Source organism: Colobus angolensis, unplaced genomic scaffold (genome assembly GCF_000951035.1).
Source record: "Colobus angolensis palliatus isolate OR3802 unplaced genomic scaffold, Cang.pa_1.0 Scaffold117, whole genome shotgun sequence".
In the NCBI taxonomy this organism is placed as follows: domain Eukaryota; kingdom Metazoa; phylum Chordata; class Mammalia; order Primates; family Cercopithecidae; genus Colobus; species Colobus angolensis.
The window spans coordinates 4,860,325-4,884,003 of record NW_012112808.1 but is presented as its reverse complement, the minus strand read 5'-3'; the positions used below and the strand labels follow the sequence as shown (position 1 = coordinate 4,884,003).

General features: G+C 40.5%; 1 protein-coding gene across 2 annotated transcripts; it reads right to left on the bottom strand.

Annotated features, from left to right (window-relative positions):
* Positions 1-716: 716 nt before the first annotated feature.
* On the bottom strand, positions 717-22,725 carry LOC105526834 (zinc finger protein 133-like). Of its 2 annotated transcripts, none has more exons than XM_011962924.1 (4): positions 22,349-22,725; positions 5,221-5,347; positions 4,646-4,741; positions 717-853 (listed from the first exon to the last, which is right to left on the bottom strand). In XM_011962924.1, exons 2-4 carry the CDS (start codon positions 5,339-5,341, stop codon positions 831-833), a joined length of 240 nt encoding a protein of 79 aa, XP_011818314.1. In that variant the 5' UTR covers positions 5,342-5,347; positions 22,349-22,725; the 3' UTR covers positions 717-830. The 2 variants fall into 2 exon arrangements, 1 of the variants encoding a protein (XP_011818314.1); XR_001004153.1 differs by lacking the exon at positions 717-853 and adding an exon at positions 20,880-21,059 and having other exon boundaries at positions 4,642-4,741; positions 22,349-22,424.
* Between the last annotated feature and the right edge of the window lie 954 nt (positions 22,726-23,679).

Genomic DNA, 23,679 nt, shown 5'->3' with positions numbered 1-23,679 from the left:
TCTTATGCTTCTGTGTTACCTCTTACCAGGCTTCTTAGTCAATTTAAATAACAAGGATTATTCACTTCAGGAGGGTATATAATTCTTCATAATTATAGTAACTCCTGTTACTTTTAAAAAACTAATTAATTTTTAAATTGACAAATAAAAAATGTATATATTCATTGTGTACATTTTGCAATACATATACATTGTGACATGGCTAAATTGAGCTAATTAACATATGCATCACCTCACATACCTATCATTTTTTGTGGTGAAAACACCTAAAATCTACTCTTAGTGATTTTCAAGAACACAATATATTGTTATTAACTGTGGTCATCATGTTATACAATAGATCTCTTAAACTTATTCCTTCTATGTGAAAATCCTCTGACCAACATCTTCCCCAACCACTCCCATCCCGTTGTAACCAGCATTCTATTCTCTGCTTCTATGAGTCCAACCTTTTTAGACTGCACATATAAGTAAGATTGTGTGGTATTTGTCTTCTGTGACTGGCTTATTTCACTTAACATAACATCCTCCAGGTTCATCCATGTTGTTGCAAATGATTCTGTTACATTTATTGAATTAGCATTCTGATCAATGAAACAGCCAAGAAAATTCAATGCTTTTCTTGTAACTAGCCTATTTTGAGGATTCTGATATTGCCTGTCTTAAATCCAAGTCCCAAATATAGAATAATGAAACTGTTAAGATGTATTTTACATCTAGAACAGTCTTCTTCCCGTTACACATATATTTTAGGTTTCCAAGACAGCTTCCTGGGCAACCACAATGACTTGCTCCTTGGATTGTATAGCATTTTTTTAATGTGCTCAACATCATTGTGAGAGCTGCTGTTTTTCTTTAAATTAAAACAAGGATTAAAAACAAGAGACAAAAAAGATAGGTTTTACTTTAAGACAATGATAGGTAAGCTACTTGTTATTAATACAAATGTTTCCCTAATTCTATACTTTCCAGGTTGAGAAAAACACATATTTGTGTAAATGTACAAAGGTTAGGGTGTACAGCATTTTCCCAGCCTCCACCTGCCAATTCTAAAACGAACACACAGGTCAGATAATGCCCCTACATCCTCTCCTTCTCTGTCCAACATTCCCTCCATGTCCTTGGCTAGCCCTATCTCTGTTGTCCTTTGAGAGGAAGATTTCTATAAGATTCCCTCAAGTAGATAGACAGCTTCTTCCTCTTATATCTCAAGCATTACAGAGTGGGATGAATGTCCTTGTTTTGTAATGTGGCTTCCACACCAGTACCTACCATACTTCCTTTAGGATCATCCACAGGCCTCCTGGTTTCACACATTGCCTTGAATATTTGATCACCCACCAGCCTCACATCCTCTCCACACCAGTACCTGTCAGCACTCTCAGGGTGCTCCACAGGGCTGAGCCTCTGGCTAAGACTCCAACTTCTTAGCAACACTGACCTCACCTGCACTGTGAATGCTGTTCACAGACACTGCACAATCTTCACATTCTCTCCTGTGCACATTCCCTTCTCTGACACAGCCTTTTCTTCTATCTTCTGACTCACTTTGCTCAAGCATCATGGGCACATTGGTTCCTGACCTTATTTGGGGCTCCAATCCATGACCTTTCAGCTTATACACCATCATACTTTACTCCTTCATACAACTGAGATCCAATGGACTTATATATTCAACTGACCTTTTATGGAACTATAGATTCAGTGGAGAGTCTATGAAACCACTATGGTGCTCTCACAAGGATGCTGTTACGGGCTGAGTTGTGTTCCCCACAAATTCTTATGTTGAAGCTGTAACCGCTAATGTGACTGTATTTGGAGACAGGGCCTTTAAAGAGGTAACTGAGGTTAAATGAGGTCGTAAGGGTGGGCCCTAATCCAACGGGGCTGGTGTCCTTTTAAGAAGAGGAAGAGACAACCAAGATGTGTGAGCATAGAGAAAGGGCCATGTGAGGACACAGTGGGAAGGCAGCCATCTATAAGTTCAGGAGTGAGGCCTCAGAGGAACCAAACCTGCTGACAACTTGGTCTTGAACTTCTAGCTTTCAGAACTATAACTAAATGAATTTCTGTTGTTTAAGCCACCTGGTCCATGTTATTTTGTCATGGCGGCCCAAGGCGACTAAAACAGATGTTTTACTCCTTTGCCCTGACCTTCCTCCTTTCCTAGCGCTGTAGTAAAACACCTACTCATCGGCCTCTGTCAACCCCTGAGCAAGTCTCATGAAATTTATCAGTTATTAAGTAAACAGGAAAGGCCAAAGTCCCTACTAAAAGTTAACACCACTTGGTTTGACAGCAAATGCAACACCAGCTACATGCTGCTGCTTAAAAGCAAAACACCCAAATGACATTGTTTTCATTTTAAAATAAAAGGATGAACAATAAAACACCAAAAGTATGCACATGAAAGTATGGTGCTAAAGAAATAAAGAGGAAGTTAAAGGAAAGAATAGCTCATGGAACTAAGAGAATTTCAGTATTAAAAACTTCATTAATGACTAGGATAAAAATATCCTGAACCTTTATATACCTAATAGAACAATAAAGTAAAATAAAACACAAAAACGTAGAAATAAATGGAGAAGTTGATATAAATTACAAGGACTGTGGAGAGTTTTAGGATTCCTTCTAACAGATGAACAGTAAGGATACAAGCTAGTTGAAAAACAGCAACAATTTATATTATGTATGCTATAGTTCCTCAACTCGAAGACAGAATTAATCAATTTAATAAAAACAAGAGGAGAAAATTTCTTACTCAGAAAAAGAAAATATATACTTCTGTGCAAACATTTATAAAATTGTCAAAAGAATTTTAAAAATTAAAACACATATATAATTTCTTAAAGTTATCTATGCCTCTGTCTTTTAAAAATAATGCAAAGTTGTATGAAAAATTCTCAGCAGCTCCTTGTCCAACCCTCCCCAATTCTATCCCCACGGAGGTAACCACTAGTAATGGTGTAACCACTAGTAATGATAAGTAACAACAGACTTCTATGTTCACATAAACACATGGATATATACTCTTTCATACACTTCTCTTTGTTTAACAGCAAACTCAACTGCGTAATATACAAAGTCCTATAACTTTTTCACTTAATAAGGTATCCACTTAGTGTCTGATTTAAAGAAGATACAGTAAAATTTGATTATATTTAGTGAACAGATAGGAAATCTCACCACAAAGAAAAGCGTAGTAAAAGTGAATGGAAATTGCAGAACTGAAAAATAAGTGAAATGAAGGATTCACTGGCCAGAGCTTAGCACATTGGAAATGACAAATGAAACAGTAAACTTGAAGACAGACCAACAGAAATCATCCAGTCTAAAGAACAGAGAGAAAAAAAGATTTAAAAATACGCAAAGGATCTATAACCTGTGGGATTATAAAAAAGGACTAATATATATGTGCCTATAGTCCCAAAAGGCGACAGAGAGAATCAGGAAGATAAAAACATGTAAAGGAAGAATGTACTTAAGGCAGTCGCATCACTGTGAAACTGCTGAATACCAAAAGTCCAGCGAAAAGTAGCCAAGAAAATAAAGGTAAATTATGTTCATGGTGATTTCTCCATCAGAAACAGTGGCAGGCAGAACAATGGAATGTTATCTTTAAAGTGCTGAAAAAATAACCAATGTAGAATTCTACATCTAGTGAAGATACACTTCAAGAATGAAGGCAAAATAAAGACACTTTCAGAAGCAATAGAGAATACATTGCCACCTGTACCATAAGAAATGCCAAATGAAGTCCTTACGGTTCAAGAAAAGTAATATGAAAGGTAAACTCAGATTTTCAAACAAAAAAAAAATAGAAAATGATAAATTACCTGGATGAGTTAAAGACTATTTTTTCCCTTAATTAAAAAAATACATGGTAGAAAACAAATCCATGTGAGTATTTAAAACAAACATTTTAACACTGTAATAAGGAGTGTATAATACAAATGACAACTATAGCACAAAGGATGTTGGGAGGAGGGGGTGATTGGAATTGTGCAGTTGCAATGCTCTTACATTTTATACTTTACCCAGATTAAGTATTATGAGAATATAAAAAGTTAAGGCTATGTATTATACTCCCGTAGAGCACGGGCCAGCAAACTTAAAGAGAGTAAACAGTTCAGGCTTTGATGGTTAAGAGCCAAAATTAAGGATATTATATAGATATTTATATAACATAAAATGTAAAAGCCATTCTCGAATAGGTCACAGTCTTTTTAGAATTCCATTTCAATTTCTCTATTGGCTTTTTACATTTCTTCCTTCCACTGGGTTTGCCTTCTTTCTTTAGGCCACAGTTATTTCCATATTCTTGATGATCTTTTTTAAAAACAGTAACAAGAGAAAGAAGCCCATAACTATGAAAGAGAACTGAGTGAGCCAGAGAGGAGAAACGCAGTGGGAGGAAAAACAGCTTCCTAGTGGAGGAAGGAGACAAGAGACACCAGGAAAGCCCCATCCATACTCGAATGAAGATGGAGATCTGGAAGGCAGGCCGTGTCAGGCAATCTAAACAGCAGCCCGGGAGGTCAGGGGAACAACTTTCCTCCCCAGCACCTGAGCAATGAATGCCCCCTCTCCCCCAGTCCTGAGCTGCTGAGCTCATGTCTCATTCACCCAGTGTTTTCCCACTCACCTGGACAGGTAGCCGGTGAACAGTTTTTCTCCTCTCTCCAGGTCTCTTTCCCTTGCTCCAGCTGGGTGATGAGTTCTGGTTTAGAAAATGAAATTCCTGCTCACAGGAAAAGAAAATAAGGCAACTAGGTTATGGGCTCAAGAGCCCATTCAAGAACTCAGAGCCAAACAGCCTAGGAAACTTCAGAGGTAGTACAAAGCCCTGAGTTGGAAGGGGTGGGTGGGGCTCTCAGAAATGGAAGGGATGAGTGGGCAGCGAACTCAGATGAGAGTACACTGATTCTATTCCATGCCGGTAGTTCTCATTTAAAACAAGTTAACATAGGATGAGAACCCCAGTCTGAGAAAAAAGGGCTAGAAATGCAGAGTAGCACACACAATACACATAGGTACACATACAACAAATCGACTCATTTTCAACTCTGCAAAATCAGACCCTCCCCAGGAAAACAGGAATAAAATGTCGTTGCTTTTTAGTCCAACCCAAAGGTCAAGTAACAAAGCAAGATGGCTGCTTCAAGCATAGCCTAAAATTCCCAGCAATAAGAATGGGAATCCTAATAATATCAGGCTTACCCAGTGAGACCAGGTTGCTGTAGTTCTCCAGCATCACCTCTCTGTACAGAGTCCTTTGAGCAGGGCTCAGCAGCCTCCACTCATCCTGGGTGAAATCCACAGCCACATCCCTGAATGCCATGTGTGCCTGTAACACAAAACCGAGCCCTGCTCACTCAGAAGCCAGCCTTGCCCATGGCTGGGTGAGGGGCAGGAAGAAGGCTGCCCTGGGGGAGGCAGGTGAGATATCAAGATCCCTGCCTTTGACAGTGACCCTGGTGCCATGTGTTCCCAGACTTTTAAATCCCTATCTTTTAAATACTTTTAAATCTCTATCCAGCCAGTGGCATTTGTGAACCCATACAGTCAAGGTCCTGGGGGGCCATACAGGGTATATATGCACAAAGTGGAGTCCCTACATTTTGGGAACTTTAAATCTAGGCAGACAGAAGAGCAAGCAACATCTAAAATGTAAGCAACAATAAAGGACAACAGATTTTCTGAGTTTAAAGAATTTAAAAGATCAAATAATCCACTCTAACTCAGTAATTCCTCAAAATCCTACGGCTTGGCTTTCTCGGGCCTGATGGTCACAAGCAGAGAGTAGTGAAGTACTGCAATCACGGTGCCTGGGTTTCAGACCCACCTCCGCCACCAACTAGTATCCTAGTTTTCTTACCTGTGAAATGTAGAGAACAGTTCATTAAACTTCCAGACACAGACTGTGAGTGCTCACCATGGAGCTTCTTGGCCACAGTCCAAAAATTCATCTTTGCACTCTATTCTTATGCCCCTGCCCAGTTTTATTCTTTTAATTTTCTTAGCACTATTTCCAAATGGAAGACAAACTGGAATAGAGATTAGAAAGGGTTTTCTAAGACAGGGTCTGGCAACTTGGTCTTGGAGAATAGGTTGGAACCAAGGGAAGAAGAAAGTGCTAGGAACTACAGATGAGGCATGTGGGGAGCAGGGACAAGGACATTATGAGCAAAGGAAGACAAAGCCAAAATGTAGGCAGGGAGGGCTCCCTAGGAGGAATAAAAGCCACCTACTGGTAGAATCCAAAACTTTTTCATCACCTCACACTGAAACACTAACTATTAAACAATAACTTCCCATTCTTTCCTCCCCCTAGATCCTGGTAGTGACCATTTTGCTTTCTGTCTCCATTATATATGTGGTTATTCTATGTGGCTACAAAAAGTGGAATCATATATGTCCTTTTGTGTCTGACTTATTTCACTTAGCATGTCTTCAAGATTTAGCTATGTAGAAGCATGCACGCAGAATTTACTTCCTTGTTAAGACTAAATAATACTCCATTGTGTGTATATACTACATTTTGTTTATGCATCTGTTAATAGACATTTGGTTTGTTTCTAGCTTCTGGCTATTCTTCCATGTACATGGTTGTATAAATATTTGTTGAGGTCCCTTCAGTTCTTTTGGGCATACACTCAAAAGTGGAATTACTGGATCAAACAGCAATTCTATAGGAACCACCATACTGTTTTCCCCAGCAGCTGCACCATTTTGCATTCCCACCAGCAACGCACAAGGGTTCTATTTTCTCCACATCCTTGTCAACACTTACTGCCTTCTAGTTTTGGGTTTTTTTTTTATAGTAATAGCCAGACAAATGGGTATAAGGTGGTATCTCATTGTGATCTTCATTTGTATTTTCTTAATGTGAGCGATAGTGAACATCTTTTCAGGTGCTTATTAGCCACATGTGTATCTTTGCAAAAATGACTGTTCAAATCCTTTGTCCATTTTTAAGCTGGAGTGTTCTTTTATTGTTGTTAAGCTGTAGGAGTTTATATATTCTAAATATTAATCCCTTATCAGATATGTGACTTGCAAATATATTCCCTTCCTTTGATGAATGAAAGGTTTAAATTTTGATGAAGTCCAAGTTCGCTATTCTTTTCTTTTATTGCCTATGTTTTGGTGTCATTTCCAAGAAATCATCACCAAATCCAATGTTATAAAGATGTTCGCCTATGTTTTCATCTACAAATTTTATAGTTTTCACATTTATGTTTAGGTCTTCGATCCATTTTCAGTTAATTTGCATATATGGTGTTAGGTAAGGGTTCAACTTCATTCTTCAGCATATAAATATACAGTTTGCCCAACAGTATTTTGTAGTAAATTCTGAAATCAGGAACTGTAAATCCTCCAACTTGGTTCTTTTTCATGATTGTTTTAAGTATTCAGCGTCCACTGAGATTCCATATCAAGTTTAAGATGAATTTTTCTATTTCTTAAAAAAAAAATATTTTTATAGGGATTACATTGACGCTGTAGACTGGTTTGACTAGTATTATTATTTTAACATTTTAACGGCCGGGCGCAGTGGCTCACACCTGTAACCCCAGCACTTTGGGAGGCCAAGGCAGGTGGATCACCTGAGGTCAGGAGTTCAAGACCAGCCTGGCCAACGTGGTGAAACCCCGTTTCTACTAAAAATACAAAAATTAGCCAGGTGTAGTGGCAGCGCCTATAATCCCAGCTACTCGGGAGGCTGAGGCAGGATAATCGCTTGAACCTGGGGGATGGAGGTTGCAGTAACCCAAGATCGTGCCACTGCACTCCAGCCTGGGCAAAAGACCAAACTCCGTCTCAAAAAAAAAAAAAAAAAGGTTTTCCAGTCTACAAACATGTGATGTCTTTCCATTTATTTACATCTTCTTTCTTACAGCAGCATTTTGTAGTTTTCAGTGTATGTCTTTCATCTCCTTGGTTAATTCCTAAGCATTTTATTCTTTTTGATGCTATTTTAAATGAAACTGTTTTCCTCATTTTCTGTTAGGATTGTTCACCGTTAGTGCATAGATATGCTACTGATTTCTGTGTGTTGACTTCATATATTAGTTCTAATAGGTTTGTGTGTGTTTAGTCTTTAGGGTCTTCCACATTTAAGATCATACCACCTGAAACTGAGATAACTTCATTTTTTCCCGTTCAGATGGCATTTGTTTCTTTTTCTTGCTTATTTTCTCTGGCTAACACTTCCAATACTCTGTTGGCTCTAAGTGGCAAAAGTGGGCATTGCTGCCTTATTGCTGAGGTTGGAGCCTTGAGTCTTTCACCATGGAGTATGTTAGCTGTGAGATTTTCGTATATGGCCTTATTATATAGTGGTTTCCTTCTATTTCTAGTTATTTTCCATAAAAGGGTGCTAAATTCTGTCATATACTTTTCTGCATTGAGATGACCATGTGTTTTTTTGTTTGTTTGTTTCATCTGTTAATGTGATATTTTATATGCATTGATTTTTTTTGGGGCGGGGGGACAGAGTTTTTGCTCTTGTTGCCCAGGCTGGAGTGCAGTGGCACGATGTCAGTTCAGTGTAACGTCTGCTTCCTGGGTTCAAGCAATTCTCCTGCCTCAGCCTCCTGAGTAGCTAGGATTACAGGCACGTGTCACCAATCCTGGCTAATTTTTTTGTATTTTTAGTAGGGATGTGGTTTCACCATGTTGGCCGGGCTGGTCTCGAACTCCTGACCTCAGGTGATCCACCCACCTCGGTCCCCCAAAGTGCTGGGATTACAGGCGTGAGCCACCGTGCCCAGCCATATACCCATTGATTTCTGTATGTTGAACAATCCTGCATTTCAGGAATAAATTCCACTTGGTCATGGTGTATAATTCCTTTCAAATGCTGTTGAATTCAGTTTGCTAGTATTTTGCTGAATTCTTTTGCAACAATGTTCACAAACGATGTAATTTTCTTGTAGTGTCTGTCTGGTTTTGGTATCAGAGTAATGCTGGCCTCACAGAATGAGTCAGGCAGTGTTCCCTCCTCTTCAGTATTTTTGGAGAACTTTGAGAAGAACTAGTATTAGTTCTCTAAACGTTTGGCAGAATTCACCAGCAAAATCATCAGGTCCAGGAGGCCCTGATTCTTTGTCAGGGTGGTTTTAATTCCTGATTCAATCTCCTCACTAATTATACACTTATTCAAAATTTCGATTTCCTCATGGTTCAGTCTTGATAGCTATTGCATTCTAATAATTTGTCCACTTCATCTAGGTCATCGATTTGTTGGCACACAATTCATAGTACTCTTGTACAATCCCTTTTACTTCTGTAAAAACAATAGCAATGTCCTCACTTTCATTTCTGATTTTAGTAATTTTTCTTATTTTCTTAGTCAATAAAGCTAAAGGTTTGTCAATTTATTTAATCTTTTTGAAGAACCAACTTTAAGTTTTGTTGCTTTCTGCGATTATCCTTCTATTCCCTATTTTATTTGACTCTGCTCTAGTGTTTATTATTTCCTTCCTTCTGCTAGCTTTAGGTTTAGTTTGTTCTTCTTTTTCTAGTTCCCTAAGTTGTAAAATTAGGTTGTTCTTTGGAGATTTTGCTTTCTAATGTATTTCAGCTAAAAATTTCCCTCCTAGCACTTTACTTCATCTCGTAAGTTTTCCAGTGTTGTGTTTTTGTTTTCACTTGACTCTAAGTAAGGTCTAATTTCCCTTATAGTTTCTTCCTCTACCTACTGGTTTAAGAGATGTTCTTTAATTTTCACATGTTTGTGAATTTTTAAATTTTCTTTCAGTTATTCGTTTCAAGCTCCACCTTGTTGCGGTAGAAGACACTTTTTAGGGTATCAGTCTTAATTTGTGGCCTAACATGTAGTCTATCCTGCAAAATGCCCCATGTGTACTTGAGAAGAACGTGCATCCTCTTTTTGTTGGGTACAATGTTTGGAATATGTCTATTATATCTATTTGATTTATGCCTTGTTCAAATCTTCTATTTCTTTACTTATTGTCTTTCTTATTGTTCTATCTATTATTTAGAGTGGGGCACTGAAATCTCCAATTATTATTATAAAACTCTACTTCTCCCTATAATGCTGTCCATTTTCTTTATATATTTTATGGGTCTGTTATGAGGTGTATGTGTATAATTTTTATATCTTCTTGCTGTATTAAATCTTTTGTATTAATGTCTTCCTTATCTCTTGTAACCTTTTTCAATTTAAAGTCTATTTTTTTCTGGTATTAATGTAGCCACTCCTACTCTCTTTGGTTACTATTTGCATGAAACATCTTTTTCCATTCTTTTACTTTGAAACTATTTGTGCCTTTGGATATAAAGTGAGTCTCTTGTAGACAGCATACAGTTAGATCATTTTTTTTAAATCCACTATGCCAAATTGTTTTAGAGTTTAAAGCATTTACACATAAAATAATTACTGATAAGGAGGGACTGATTTCTGCTATTTTGATTTTTGTTTTCTACATGTCCTACAGTCTTTTATTCTTCATTTCCTGTATTACTGTCCTTTTTTTTCTTTGTTGTTTTTTTAACGCAACTTTTAAATTCCCATCTTATTTGCATTTCTCTACATCCTACAGCTATTTTCTTTGTGGTAACCAAGGGGATTACATTTAACGTCCTAAACTTTAAAAACTCAAATTTGAACTCATCAGCTTAACTTCAATAGCATATAAAAACTGTGTTCCTATACAACTCCATCTCCAACTCATTACTGACGTCACAAAATTACATCTTTATGCACTGTGTGGTCAAAAACATAGATTTTTGTTTTTAAATGCAGTGGTCTCCTAAGTCTCATATAGAGAACAAAAAGTGAAGTTACAAAGCACAGTTACAGTAATACAAGTTTATATTACTACCTGTGTATTAATTTTTAATGGAGAACTTAATTTATTCATATGGCTTCATGTAACTGTCTAATGTCCTTTTAGTTCAACCTGAAAGACTCTTGTTAATATTTCTTGTAGGGCAGGTCTAGTGGTTGTAATCTCCACCAACTTATCTGAGAATGTCTTAATTTCTGCCTCAGTAATGAAGGCCAGTTTTGCCAGATATAGAATTCTTGGTTGGCAGGCTTTTTTGTTTGTTTGTTTTCTTTTAGCACTTTGAATATATCAACCTACTGCCTTCTGGCCCGAGAGGTTTTTCATAGGAAATTTGCTAATAATCTTATTGAGGATCCCTTGTACGTAGCATTGCTTTTCTCTTGCTGCTTTCAAAAATCCCTCTGTCACCTTTCACTTTTGGTGCTTTGATTACATTGTTTCTCAGTCTAAGTCTTTTTGAGGTTTTCCCACTTGTAGTTCATTGAGCTGCTTGGATGTTTATATTCAAGTCTTTCATCAGACTTGGGAAGTTCTCCGCCATTATTTCTTCAAGCAATCTCTTTGTCCCCTTTTCCTCTTCTCCTTCTGGGAATCCCATAAGGCATAGTTGATCCACTTGATAGTATCTCATAGTTCCCTTAGGCTCTGTTCACTTTTCTTTAATCTTTTTGTCTGTGTCCCTTAGACTTGATAATTGTCCTATCTCCTGGTTTGCTGATTCTTCTGTCTGCTCAAATCCATTTCTGAATCCCTCTAATGAACTTTTATTTTTAGTTGTACTTTTTAGCTCCAAAATTTATTTTTGGTTTATTTTTATGTTTTCTGTCTGTTTATTGATATTTCCAGTTTGTTCTTACATTGTTTTCCTGACTTTCTTCACATCTTCCTTTAACTCTTTAAGATGGCTCTTTTAAAGTCTTTGTTTATAGTAAGTCCACTATCTGGCCTTTGTCAGGGATGTTTTCAGTTTATTCATTTTTTTCCCCTTTGAATGGGTCATATTTTCCTCATTCTTTGTATGCCTTATGATTTTTGTCAAAAACTAGATATTTAAATCTTATAAAGCAGCAACTCTGTAAGTCAGAGTCTCCCTTCCATTTGTATTTTCTTTTTTTTTTAAATATTGATGTAGGGTGTCCCTATGCTAAGAATTAGTCTGAGGTGTAAGTTTAAGGTCTTCTGAGGTCTTTTCTGAGCCCATGCCTTTCCATGGGTATACCTTCTACATTCCCCCATATGCAGTTGCTTTTCAATATACTAGTCCTCAAATATTTGGCTCTCAAAGGGGAAAAAGAGAACTTAAGTGGGGGAAAATAGACTCTGGCTCCTTAAATCTCCTAAAAGCCACTTTAGACAGTGGGGGTTGCAATTGGCTGAAGTAGCTTTCAGGGGATTTAAGTGGACCACGTCTGTGATCAGAAACAGCAATTAACAATGAGAACAAACATCCTCAATATTTGGAGTAAAGGGTCCTTATTGTCCACCATGTCTCCCACAAGCCATGTAGAAGCTGATCCAGGAATACAGGATGGCTACCTGCCATAGGGCTGGCAGGGTGGATGATAGGTAGCTGCTACTATACTAAGAGCTAAAATTAGCTGTGACTTACCCTCTATGCTTCCTTCCATCTGGGAACTGGAGGCCTTCAACTAGACTCTGGAGTTCCAAAATAGGTACACCTGACAGATTCTGCCAGTATAATCGTATGTACTTTCCATTCCATTACTGTGAAGATACTCTCAGGCAGTAGAACTTTTGAAGCTGAACAAAGAAATGCAGACTCTATCTCAAACTGTAGAATTGTGTGTTGTTCAGTTAACTACTGGGTGAATAACTGTGTCATGGGTTGTGCAGAAAGCGATGCTGAGGCAGGGAAGCCAGTAAGAGGAATTGGAGTTGAACTCTACTAGGCACCAATAAGGCAGTCAGGGTAAGAGAAGGGAATGTGTCCGTCCTGTTACAGCCAGTAATGGAGACAGGAAACACTCACCATTCCCCTGGCTCTCCAGGACCCTGTGGCCTTTTTTCCTTGTCTCCCTAAAGAAGGATGATATCTCAGAAGGTAGATCTGGGTAAGGAAAACAGAAATGAGAGGGTGTCAGGTGGAAATGCTGCCCCCATGAGTGAAGCAGGGCCTGCTCTTTAACCCCACAACTGGGAGAGCAGTGGCATAATGGGGAACATATAAAGCAAGGAAAAGATACTGCTTGGAAACAGCAGAGGAAAAGAAAAACAAGCAAGAGAGGGTAATCCAGGGTCTTGCAAAACAAAAGAGAAAAACAAAACAACAACAAAACCCCAAAGGAAGCACCACCTCTCCATCCCCTGCAATCCAGTAAAGAAACTACCTTGCTACACTGACAGAAGCATTATCCTGAACTAGGGAAATATCAAGAACACTAGAATCTGACAGTTCTGTTTACAGAAATGCAGACATGCAAACAGTTGCAGTCTATCAAAAAAATGAAAATAAGAATCCAAACAATTCAGCTAAAGAAAATTCCACCAAAAAAAAAAAAGAGAGACAAAAAAAAATTAACAAAACTGCAACATTAAACTAAATTAAATATCTTCAAACAAACATTTTGGGATATGAGATATCATCATGAATTAAAAATTCAAAAACTAAGAATAGAGATGGACAAAAAAAGGAAAGAAAAAAAAAGATTTCAACAAACTTTTGAAAGAAACCAAAGAAAAAGACAGTATTATATGAGAAATGAAGATGAACTTACAAGACACTCAAGGAGGAATAGATTGAAATGAAAACATAATAAGCACTTAGTAATAGCCAGAAAACAAGAGAATGAAGTGAAATAAGAAGTAAAAAGGATCAGAAAGAAAGAAGCTGGATAGGAAACCAGACAAAGTAATATTCATATAATTTGTTCCTAGATACCAAAACAATGGAAATATTTAAAAGTATAATGTAAGAAAACATTTTAAAAACAGATTACCTGAATCTAAATATGAAAGGGCCTATGGGTTATGAAGGAAAAGTTGACTCATAACCACCAACTCAAAGACACTAGAAAAACTATTAGACTTTAAAGAACAACAACAGGAATCCAAAGTGACTCTAAGCAAAAAATATGAGTTCTCCCAGACTTTTTGAAATTATCATTCAACCACTGCTCACTGCTGGTGGGAATGTAAAATATGGTATACCCACAAACCAGTATGGTGGTTTCTCAAAACATTTAAAATACAATTATTATGTGATTCATCCAATTCCACTTCTGGCTATATACGCAAAATAACTGAAGGCAAGGACTCGAACAGATACTTATATGCTCATGTTTATACCAGCATTGTTCACAACCGCCAAACGGTGTAAGCAACTCAAGTGTTCACCAATGGATGAATGAATAACAAAGTGATACGTACATACAATGGAATATTATTCAGGATGAATGAATAACGAAGTGATACATACATACAATGGAATATTATTCAGACTTAAAATGCAAGGAAATTGACACATGCTACAACATGAACCTAGAAGACATTGTGCTAAGCGAAATAAGCCAGAAGTAAAAGGACAGTAAGATTCCATTTATATGAGGTAACCAGAACAGTCAAACTGTGGTTCAGGAGAGGTGGTTGGGGAAAGGGAGAATGGGGAGTTACTGTTTAACGGGTATGGACTTTCAGTTTGGGAAGATGAAAATATTTCTAGAGATAGATAGTGGTGATGGCTGTACAGCAATATGAATGTACTTCATGACATTGACTTGAACACGTTAAAATGGTAAATTTTATGTTATGTATATTTACCACCAAAAAAAAGGTCTGGCCAAAAATCATCATTCAAAGCAAGACATGATGGGAAACTTAGCAAAAAGACTGATGATGAGCATTTAATATACATAATTGTAAACTTAGCATGAAAAGGGGAGAAGAGAGAGGAAGAAAACATATGCTAATGGCATAGGGCAGTGTGTCCTGATAAGGTAGAAATGCCACTCAAATAGAAGACACAGGGAAAGAAGAAAGCAGAAAAAGGTTGCTGATCATATCATAGGCAATAGGTGGGAATTAAAGGAACACATGAAATGAAATCATAGAATTGCTTAAAAATAATGTAATAAAAAACACTACATATATACAGGATTTATTTAAAACAGTGAGGTAAGGGAAACTATAGCCTTAAATACTTTTATAAATGGAAAGAAAAGAATCTAGCCTGGGCAACATGGTGAGACCTCATCTCTACAAAAAATTCAAAAAAATAGCCAGACATGGTGCATACACACACCCCTATGGTCCCAGCTACTCAGGAGACCTAGGAGGGAGGATCACTTGAACCTGGGAGGTTGAGGCTGCAGTGAGCCTGATAGCATCACTGCACTCCAGTCTAGGTGACAAAGTTGGACCCTGCCTCAAAAAAAAAAAAAAAAAAAAAGAATAAATTAAATTCCAAGCTCAAAAAGCTAATAAAATAAAGTAACCCAAAAGAAAGCACAAATAACAAAGATGAAAGCATACATTAATGAACAGAAAGCAGTAGATCTAATGAGCCAAATCCTACTTTGTCAAAAAGATTAGACAAACACTAGCTAACTGAAAGGGAGAAAGCAAAATACTCAAAATAAGAAGTAACATGGCTGTGAGGGCGATCTGACTGCAACATCTGTCACCACATTGATCGCCAGGGTCGACCCAGCTGATCTGGCTGGCGAGGTGGGTGTCCCCTTCCTCCCTCACTGCTCCATGTGCGTCCCTCCGGAAGCTGCACACTTGGTCAAGGATGAGGACCATCCCTCAGAGAGGAGGACCAGTCTTTGGTCAAGGGTATACAAATAGCTGTGCTCTCCTGTTAGAACCTCCCAACAAGATCTCAAAATAAGAAACAACAAAGGGAAAGTGACCAAAAAACATCTTCTTAAAAGTCATGTAAGGGCCGGGCGCGGAGGCTCACGCCTGTAATCCCAGCACTTTGGGAGGCCGAGGCGGGCGGATCACAAGGTCAGGAGATCGAGACCACGGTGAAACCCCGTCTCTACTAAAAATACAAAAAATTAGCCGGGCGTGGTGGCAGGCGCCTGTAGTCCCAGCTACTCAGGAGGCTGAGGCAGGAGAATGGCGTGAACCCAGGAGGCGAAGCTTGCAGTCAGCCGAGATCGCGCCACTGCCCTCCAGCCAGGGGGACAGAGCGAGACCACGTCTCAAAAAAAAAAAGTCATGTAAGACTACTTTGCAGACCTTTATATAAATAAATGTGTAGACCTAGATGAAGTAAATAACTCCCAAAATTAACTCCAGATGGTCACAAGGACATTCTATCAAACCTTCAAACCAGGTAGTCCTTATGCTCCAAATACTGTCCCAAAGCACTGAAAACTAAAAGGAAAAAGTCCTCATTCATTTTATAAAGCAAGGATACCATGAGGACCTTAACTTGATGACAGTTCAAAAACAGAAAAATTACAGACTAATTATCACTTACAAATATTGAAGCCAAATTCTAATTAAAATATTAGCAAAAAGACTCCAACATCACAATAACAAAATATTTCACCATGGCAAAGAAAAATTTACCCAGGATTGCAAGACTGGTTTAATTTTAGGGGATCTATTGTTATAATACATCATAATAACAGATGTAAGGAGAAGTCACGATTGCCTCTCTACATGGTAAGATACTCTTTACCAAAACTCAACACCTCTTCTTCAAAAAACAAAACAAAAACTCAAGAATATAGAGTTGATGGATTTTTAAAACTTTTTATTTTGTATTAATTTTAGACTTACAAGGAAGTTGCACAAATATCAATTCCCATGCCCTCCACCCAGTTTTCTCTAATGTTAACATCTTAGAAAACCACAGTACAATCATCAAAAGCAGGAAATTAACATTGACGAAATACTATAAACTACAGACCTTAATTATATTTTGCCAATTTTTCCACGAATGTACTTTTTCTGGTCCAGGATCCAACTGAGGTTTTCACATTGCCTTTAGTTGTCATGGATCTTTAACCTCCTCCAATCTGTGACAGATCCTCTCTCTTTTCCCGTCTTTCATGAACTTGGCGCTTTTGAAGAGCATCCCTCAGTTTTGGTTTGTCTGATTTTTTTCATGATTAGAACGAGGTTTTCATTTCTGGTTAGAATACCTCAGATGTGATGCTGTGTCCTTCAGCATATCAATGAGTTCATGATATTGTTATGTCCTTTTACTGGCGATGTTAACCTTGATCACTTGGTTAAGGAGATGTCTTCTGAGCTTCTCCATTGTAAAGTCACTACATTTCCCTTTATAATTAATAAATATCTTGAGAGAGATACTTTGAGATTATACAAATATCCTACTTCTTTTCAAACTTTCAGCCACTAATTTTAGCATATCTCTGTGGAACCTATCTGCAATAGTTATTACTGTGCTGTTTACCAGATGACAATGTTCTTTTTCCCCCTTTCATTCTAAATCCATTAATTAGAATTCTTCTGTCAGAGCTATTCTGTCTCCCCATTTATTTGTATTCATTTATTTATTTATATCAATATGGATTTATATCTTATCCTATGGGTTATAACACAATATTATCACTGCTTATGTTGCTGTTATAATTATTCCAGCTTTAAACACTGGGAGCTCTTTCACGTTGGCCTTGTTCCTGCTTTAACCAATACATTTGACACAAGTGACACTGTGCCAGTTACAGCCTTAAGTCCTAAGAAGGCCAGACAGCTTTCACTCTTGGGAGCTCTAACATACCATGTAACAAGTTCAGCCCTGCTGCAAGCTCTTACACTACCTGGAGAGAGTGAGGCCTGCTGTCCCAGCTGACCCCAGCCTTCCAGCCAACCCACGAAAATTTGTGATGAAACCCATGAAAATATGTCAAATATGTGATGGAACCATCTTGCATGTTCCCATCCAAATGAGTCCCCAAATGACTGCAGCCATAGCAAGACGCGTCACTCACATCTCAACTGATCACATCCGCTTTGGGTAAACCCAAAGAACTGTGAGAGATTAAAACATAGTTGCTCTCCTAAGCTACTCAGTTTTAGAGTGGTTTGTTGTGCAGCAGTCAATAACCAGAACCCTTCTCTCTTTCAGCTCAGCTAATAACAGAAGCACCTTCCTGTCATCCATGGCGCTTACTCAGTCCCATGACTACTTCTTCCTACCTTCCATATCAAACCAATTATCAAGGCTAATTGATTCCACCTCTGCCAACTCTCTCAATTCCTCCCCGCCCCTTCACCAGCTGGAGCACTAGGACAATGGCAAAAGCCTCCTAACAGTCTCTGTAGACCATTTCCCAACATCCTAGTCTGCCTCATCCATTACTCCCAGAATTAGCTCTACATATACAGGTTGGATTATTCCTTCCTTTGGCAAGTATTTATTAAGCTCCTACTATGTGATAGGCACTTTTTAAATCCTGGCGATACAGAAGTGAACAAGGCAAAAACACCCTCACTGACATGAAAGTCTAGAGGAGGAAGATGGGCCAATTACATGAATAAATAAAATACACAATGTATCAGAAAGTGATGAATGGCATGAAGAGAAATAAAGCAGGGAAGGGGAAAGGACAGTCACAGAAGTGGGGTGAGATTTTAGAATTTTAAACAGGGTGATTTGGGAAGGCATCTCTGAGGTGACTGGGTAAAAATCTCAAGGATGTGAAGAGCCAAGGGAATAACTTTGAAAAGAACATCTAGGGCAAGAGAACAGCCAGTGCAAAGGCCCTGATGCAAGGAAGAGTCAGGCTGGCATGGTCAAGGGATGGACAGTTCACTGTGGCTGGTGCAGAGTGACTGAAATAGTGTGGTGCAGATGAAGTCTAAGAGTAAATGTGGGGAGATCAGACCTAGATTTGTAGGATACTGGTTTTGACTTTGGTTAGGATGAGAAGCCATTGGAAGGTTTTGAGCAAACACATGACACGATTTGATTTTCATTTAAAATATCCTTCTAGTTGCTCCAGTGATTAATATACCTTAGCAGGACACAGGCAGAAACAAAGAGACCACTCAAAGGCTGTGATCATCCAGATGAAATGGTGGCCTGGACCATGATGGAAGCAGCAGAGCAAGGAAACGGTCAGAGTCCAGATTTCCGTAATGTGGATGAGGGTGTAAGAGCAAGAAAAGATCAAGGATGACTCCTTGATGACTCCAAGTAGTCTGAAGGGAGGAGCTGAAATGCCTCTGCTCCAAGATAAACTCTTAAAAGAATGGTCTATATACCACTGGGGTGGAACATGTTCAGGAAAGGTGATCAGAGTTTCTTGTTGCACACATTAGGTTTGGGATGCCCGTAAGATATCCAGGTGGGGTGGCGCACACCTGTAGTCCCAGATACTCAGGAGGCTGAGGCATGAGAACCACTTGAAGCCAGGCAGCGGAGGTTGCAGTGAGCCGAGATTGCACCACTGCACTCCAGCCTGGGCGACAGAGTGAGACTGCTGTCTCACCAAAAAAAGAAAAAAAAATCCAAGTGGAAATGTGGAGACAGTAGGGGGCCAGGATATGGAGTTGCAGGCAGGGCTCTAGGCTGAGCCTCAAACAGATAGCATTTAAAGCTTTGAGAATGAATGGGAGAACCAAGGAGAGAGTATAGCTGAAGAAGACAGGAGGTCAGGGAACTGAAGCAGGGCCTTTTCCATGATGGAAATTTGGGAGAGAAGGAAGAGCCAGCAAAGGAGACAGAGGAGGAGCAGCCTACGAGTTAGGAGGAAAACCAGGAAGACCTAGTGCCAAGAGCAACTGTGTGAAAGGTTATATTAAGAAGGAGGATGTAAACAACTACATCAAATGTTGCTGAGAACTGATGGTGGCCTGATTGTGACAGGGAGAACACTGGTAACCCTGACAACAGTATTTTTTTATGTCACTTGAAAAAGCCTTACTAGAATATTCAAAAGATAACAGAAGGATAGCAATGGAGACAACAAACATACATAATTCTTTCAAGGAGTTCAGCTCTAAATGGGAGGAAAGACAAGGCAAGAAGGCAAAGAAGAGACAGGAAGCTAGGGCAGTGCAGAAATGGAGACAAAGGGAAAGAAAAGGAATCAAGAAGAATGCACAGGTGGAATGGGAGAATACAACTTTTTTTATTTTGTTTTGAGATGGAGTCTCGCTCTGTTGCCCAGGCGACAGATTCTCCTGCCTCAGCCTCCTGAATAGCTGGGATTACTGGTGTGTGCCACCACGCCTGGCTAATTTTTGTATTTTTCGTATAGATGGAGTTTTACCATGTTGGTCAGGCTGGTCTCGAACTCCTGACCTCAGGTGATCTGCCTGCCCTGGCCTCCCAAAGTGCTGGGATTACAGGTGTGAGCCACCGTGCCCGGCCAGGAGGACACAACTTCTAATGGGAAGTAAGTTTGGAAACGAGGATGCAAGGAAAACTCAGAGGTATAGCTTAGCTTATATCAAGTTATAAAGCTGTCAGTACAGATCAGCAAGATCAGAAGAAGTAGGAGGAGAAATGAGGCAGAGATAGGGAAAATTAGGATGCTGTTTCCAGTTCTGACTGGCGGAAAAAAAGTTTTTTTTTAACAATGGGGGAAAACTTAATATGAGCTAGATATTAAATGATATTAATAAGTTATTAATTTTGTTGGGTATAACAAAATATAACTGTAACAATGTAACTGTATAACAATGAAATTCTGGTTATGTTAAAAAGAAGTCCTTATGTGTTAGAGATGCCTCCCGAAGTATTCCCAGGTGAAATGATATAACTGGGATTTGCTGCCAACACTCTAGCAGGGAAAAGAGTAAGTGAGAGTATTGGAAGAGAGAAGAACAGAATGTTGACAACTTCACAGCATCTGACAAGCCCTGGGAATGAGCAGTCTGAACAAATACTGAAAGAAGGAATGTAGGGGAAGAATATCGGTGTAATGAATGAGGGTATCAGCTCTGAAAAATATTCCCTGTGAAAATGATCACTGTTAAAACAAGCCTAGTTTCCGGAAAGAAACAGCTGGGGCCCTGAACCCTGGATGGGACACTGTAGAACACAGATGTCAAAGCTAGGCAAAGGAAACCCACTCACAGTTCGAAATGCAAAAGGTAAGTGGCACCCACCTGAAGCTAGGCTGTCAGGAGCTCAGGAGTACCCCCTTTCCCCAGCAGGCAGTCCTCTCTGGGCAGACAGGAGCCACAGGGAGGCAGAACAAGAACAAAAAGCGATCAAGAAAATCAAGGGAAATCCTCAAACTCCAGTAGGGCAGCACCTCCTCTTCCTTAGCGGCATCAGGAATGAACCTGCCACAGAAGAAAAGGAGAAAAGAATTGTGGGCAGCTTCCTGGGAACACAGCTGGGATACAGGCTGAAAGCACAACCTGCCCTAACATGCTGTTGATGCTGAGCATGAGGTAACCTCTGTCTGTTATTAAAGAAAGGTAATATATTCACTGAGTACTGAGTATAAACCAGAGACTGTTACAGCCACTGTAGGAGTTTGACCGCATTCTATCCTTTCAACAACCCAGTGAGATAGATGCTATTATCCTCTTTAGGTTAAATCGAGAAAATTAAGATACAGTGAAGTCAGCCTCTTGCCCAAGGTGACACAGCTATAAAGTGACAGAGCCCAGAAGAAATGTGGCTGTGGAGACCGTGCTCTTACACAGTAAGGGCAGTGACAGTGAACTCTGTGGGTTGCAAGGATTCTCTGTGTCCGTTCTGAGATGAATCAAGATTGGTCATAAGGTGTTAAGTGTTGAATCTGGGTGATGGAGATCTGGTCTATAGAGTTCTATCTACTTCTGGCTGTTCGAAATTTCTCCGCAATAAAAAATTAAATGGAATGTAAAATCCCAAAGCCTGACCACACGAGGGGCCTGGGAATCCGTAATTCTTGCGATCAGTGACGGTCCCTGGGACCTTTGGAAAAAACCTGTCCTGTGGGTCCCAGCCAGACTTCCTCCTCCAAGGCCTGAATCCGGGGGCGACCAACCAAAGTGAAACCCTAAGATCGCGGCAAAATGGCCACCCCAGATCCAGTCTAACCCTGGCTTGTTTGGTCAAGCCAGACCGCTCCTCATTCCACTCCAGCAAAGCCGAAGAACACTGGGGCCCCAAGAGACTAGCCCTCAACCGACCAAAGCCTGGGGGACACATGGCCCCAGGGATGGTCCCCGCTCCGCCACCTGGGAAATACCAGCTCCCTTAAAAGCTTATTTATTCAACTCCCCCAAAACCGGGGACTTATGGCATGAGCGAGCGACCCCCTTTCCCGATTTCAGCCAAAGCCGAACCAGTCCCCACCCACAAGAACCCTAGGAGAGATAGCCCGGTCCCCCACCCATCACCATCCAGTTTCACGGATGGGCTTCACCCAACTCCTCCGGAGATGCACGCCCACACCCCCAAAATAAGACATCTAGGAGAGGACGGCCTGCGCCACGCCAGCGCGTTCCCACCACAATCACCAACCCCGCGCCACCCGCACGGTCCCCAAATTCAGCCCATAGTCCAGCCTTTCGGGACATTCCTTTCCGCGCAGAAAAGGGTACGGCTGCGGCAAGGGTCCCGCGGGAGCCTCACTCACCAGCGCCACCAAAGAACAAGGGGTCGCTCCAGCCACCAGCTGGGGAGCTCCTCCAGCGGGGCGCCAGGACTACACTACCCCGAATCCTCGGCACTACGCCCGGACCACACCTCCCAGGATGCTCGGCGCCACCAGGCGCGCCCTGACGGCCGGCAGCTCCCATTGGCCTCTGACGAATCCGTTTCTTAGTAACACGCTCCGGTCACTGGAGAATGGCCGCTGTGGCACCTGAATTCTCCCTCTTTTTTCTTAACCACGTGCATAAAATACGTAGAAGCTCCCGAGAAAAGTGCCTGGCCCTACCGTGACCCTCCCTCTGAGCGCCTCTGTCTGGAAAACTACACTTCCCAGTGACCCCTGGAGCGACTTCCGTACCCGGTACCGGCCCCGCCCCTTGGCGCGCGGAAATGAGGTTTCGGGGCGCATCTGATCGGCTTCTGGGGTTGGCAGCCGTGTACAGCTGGCTGACCGAGCTTCCTTAGGGGCTGGTTCGTGTTGCAGCACTATCTGGTCTCCCTGGCTCCAACCGCCCGCTTGGAACGTCACGCCCCATATTCCTAAGTACCGGGCGAACGTCATCTCGTGTACACTTTAGCTCCATTTAAAGCCCTGGAAAGGCCGAGCAGTCTTCCCGAAGTCTCGCATCCGGTTCGAGGTAGACCCGATTCTGAGCCCACGCCCTCAACCCAAATACACCTTTTCCGGTGCCCTGAGACCTTTTTCTTCTTTTTGAAATCTACGAAGTTATGGGCAAACTCTCATCTCCTGGGAAACAGAAGCCTCATTCTTAGGCCAGAGCTTGGCCTGCCGTCCGCTTAAATCTCTAGGTCTTTGTCCGGGATCCTGGTTGAGAACAGGACTGCGCTGGTGCCATCTGGGACGCCACATCTGGAACGCCCCATCTGGAACGCCCCATCTGGAGAGCTCGAGGGGAAGGCCCACTTCACTCTTGAGAGGGCTTTTCCGCCCGTGCACCCTCTCACTGCCCTTCATCTTCCTCAGATAGGCTTTCTGAAACTTTGTCATTCTCTGGGAAGACCAAGGAAATGACCAAGGTCTGAAGGGCCGGGGAGATGAGAATTTCCTAAAATTCTTTTTTAGCTCTCAGAGGGTGAATCCATTCCCTTCTTGTACCCCGAGGCTACATGATTTATTATGAATGCAGTTCAGTCCTGGCTCCAGAGGCATGTCCAGTGTTAATTGGATTCATCCCTCAACATCATTCTCTGCCTCACTCATGAGTCAGTCATCACCAAGAAATTAGTTGTTAATACACATAAAGGTTCAGAACAACAATACAGGAACACCCGTGGTCAAGTGTTCACTTGTGC

Bases quoted from the DNA above. Each gene is read 5' to 3' on its own strand.
- LOC105526834 (XM_011962924.1), bottom strand. From the start codon at position 5,341: ATGGCATTCAGGGATGTGGCTGTGGATTTCACCCAGGATGAGTGGAGG. The intron at 4,742-5,220 runs GTAAGCCTGATA...TCCTGTGAGCAG, and splicing joins CAGCAACCTGGTCTCACTGG to GAATTTCATTTTCTAAACCA. The intron at 854-4,645 runs GTGAGTGGGAAA...TTTAATTTAAAG, and splicing joins TTCACCGGCTACCTGTCCAG to AAAAACAGCAGCTCTCACAA.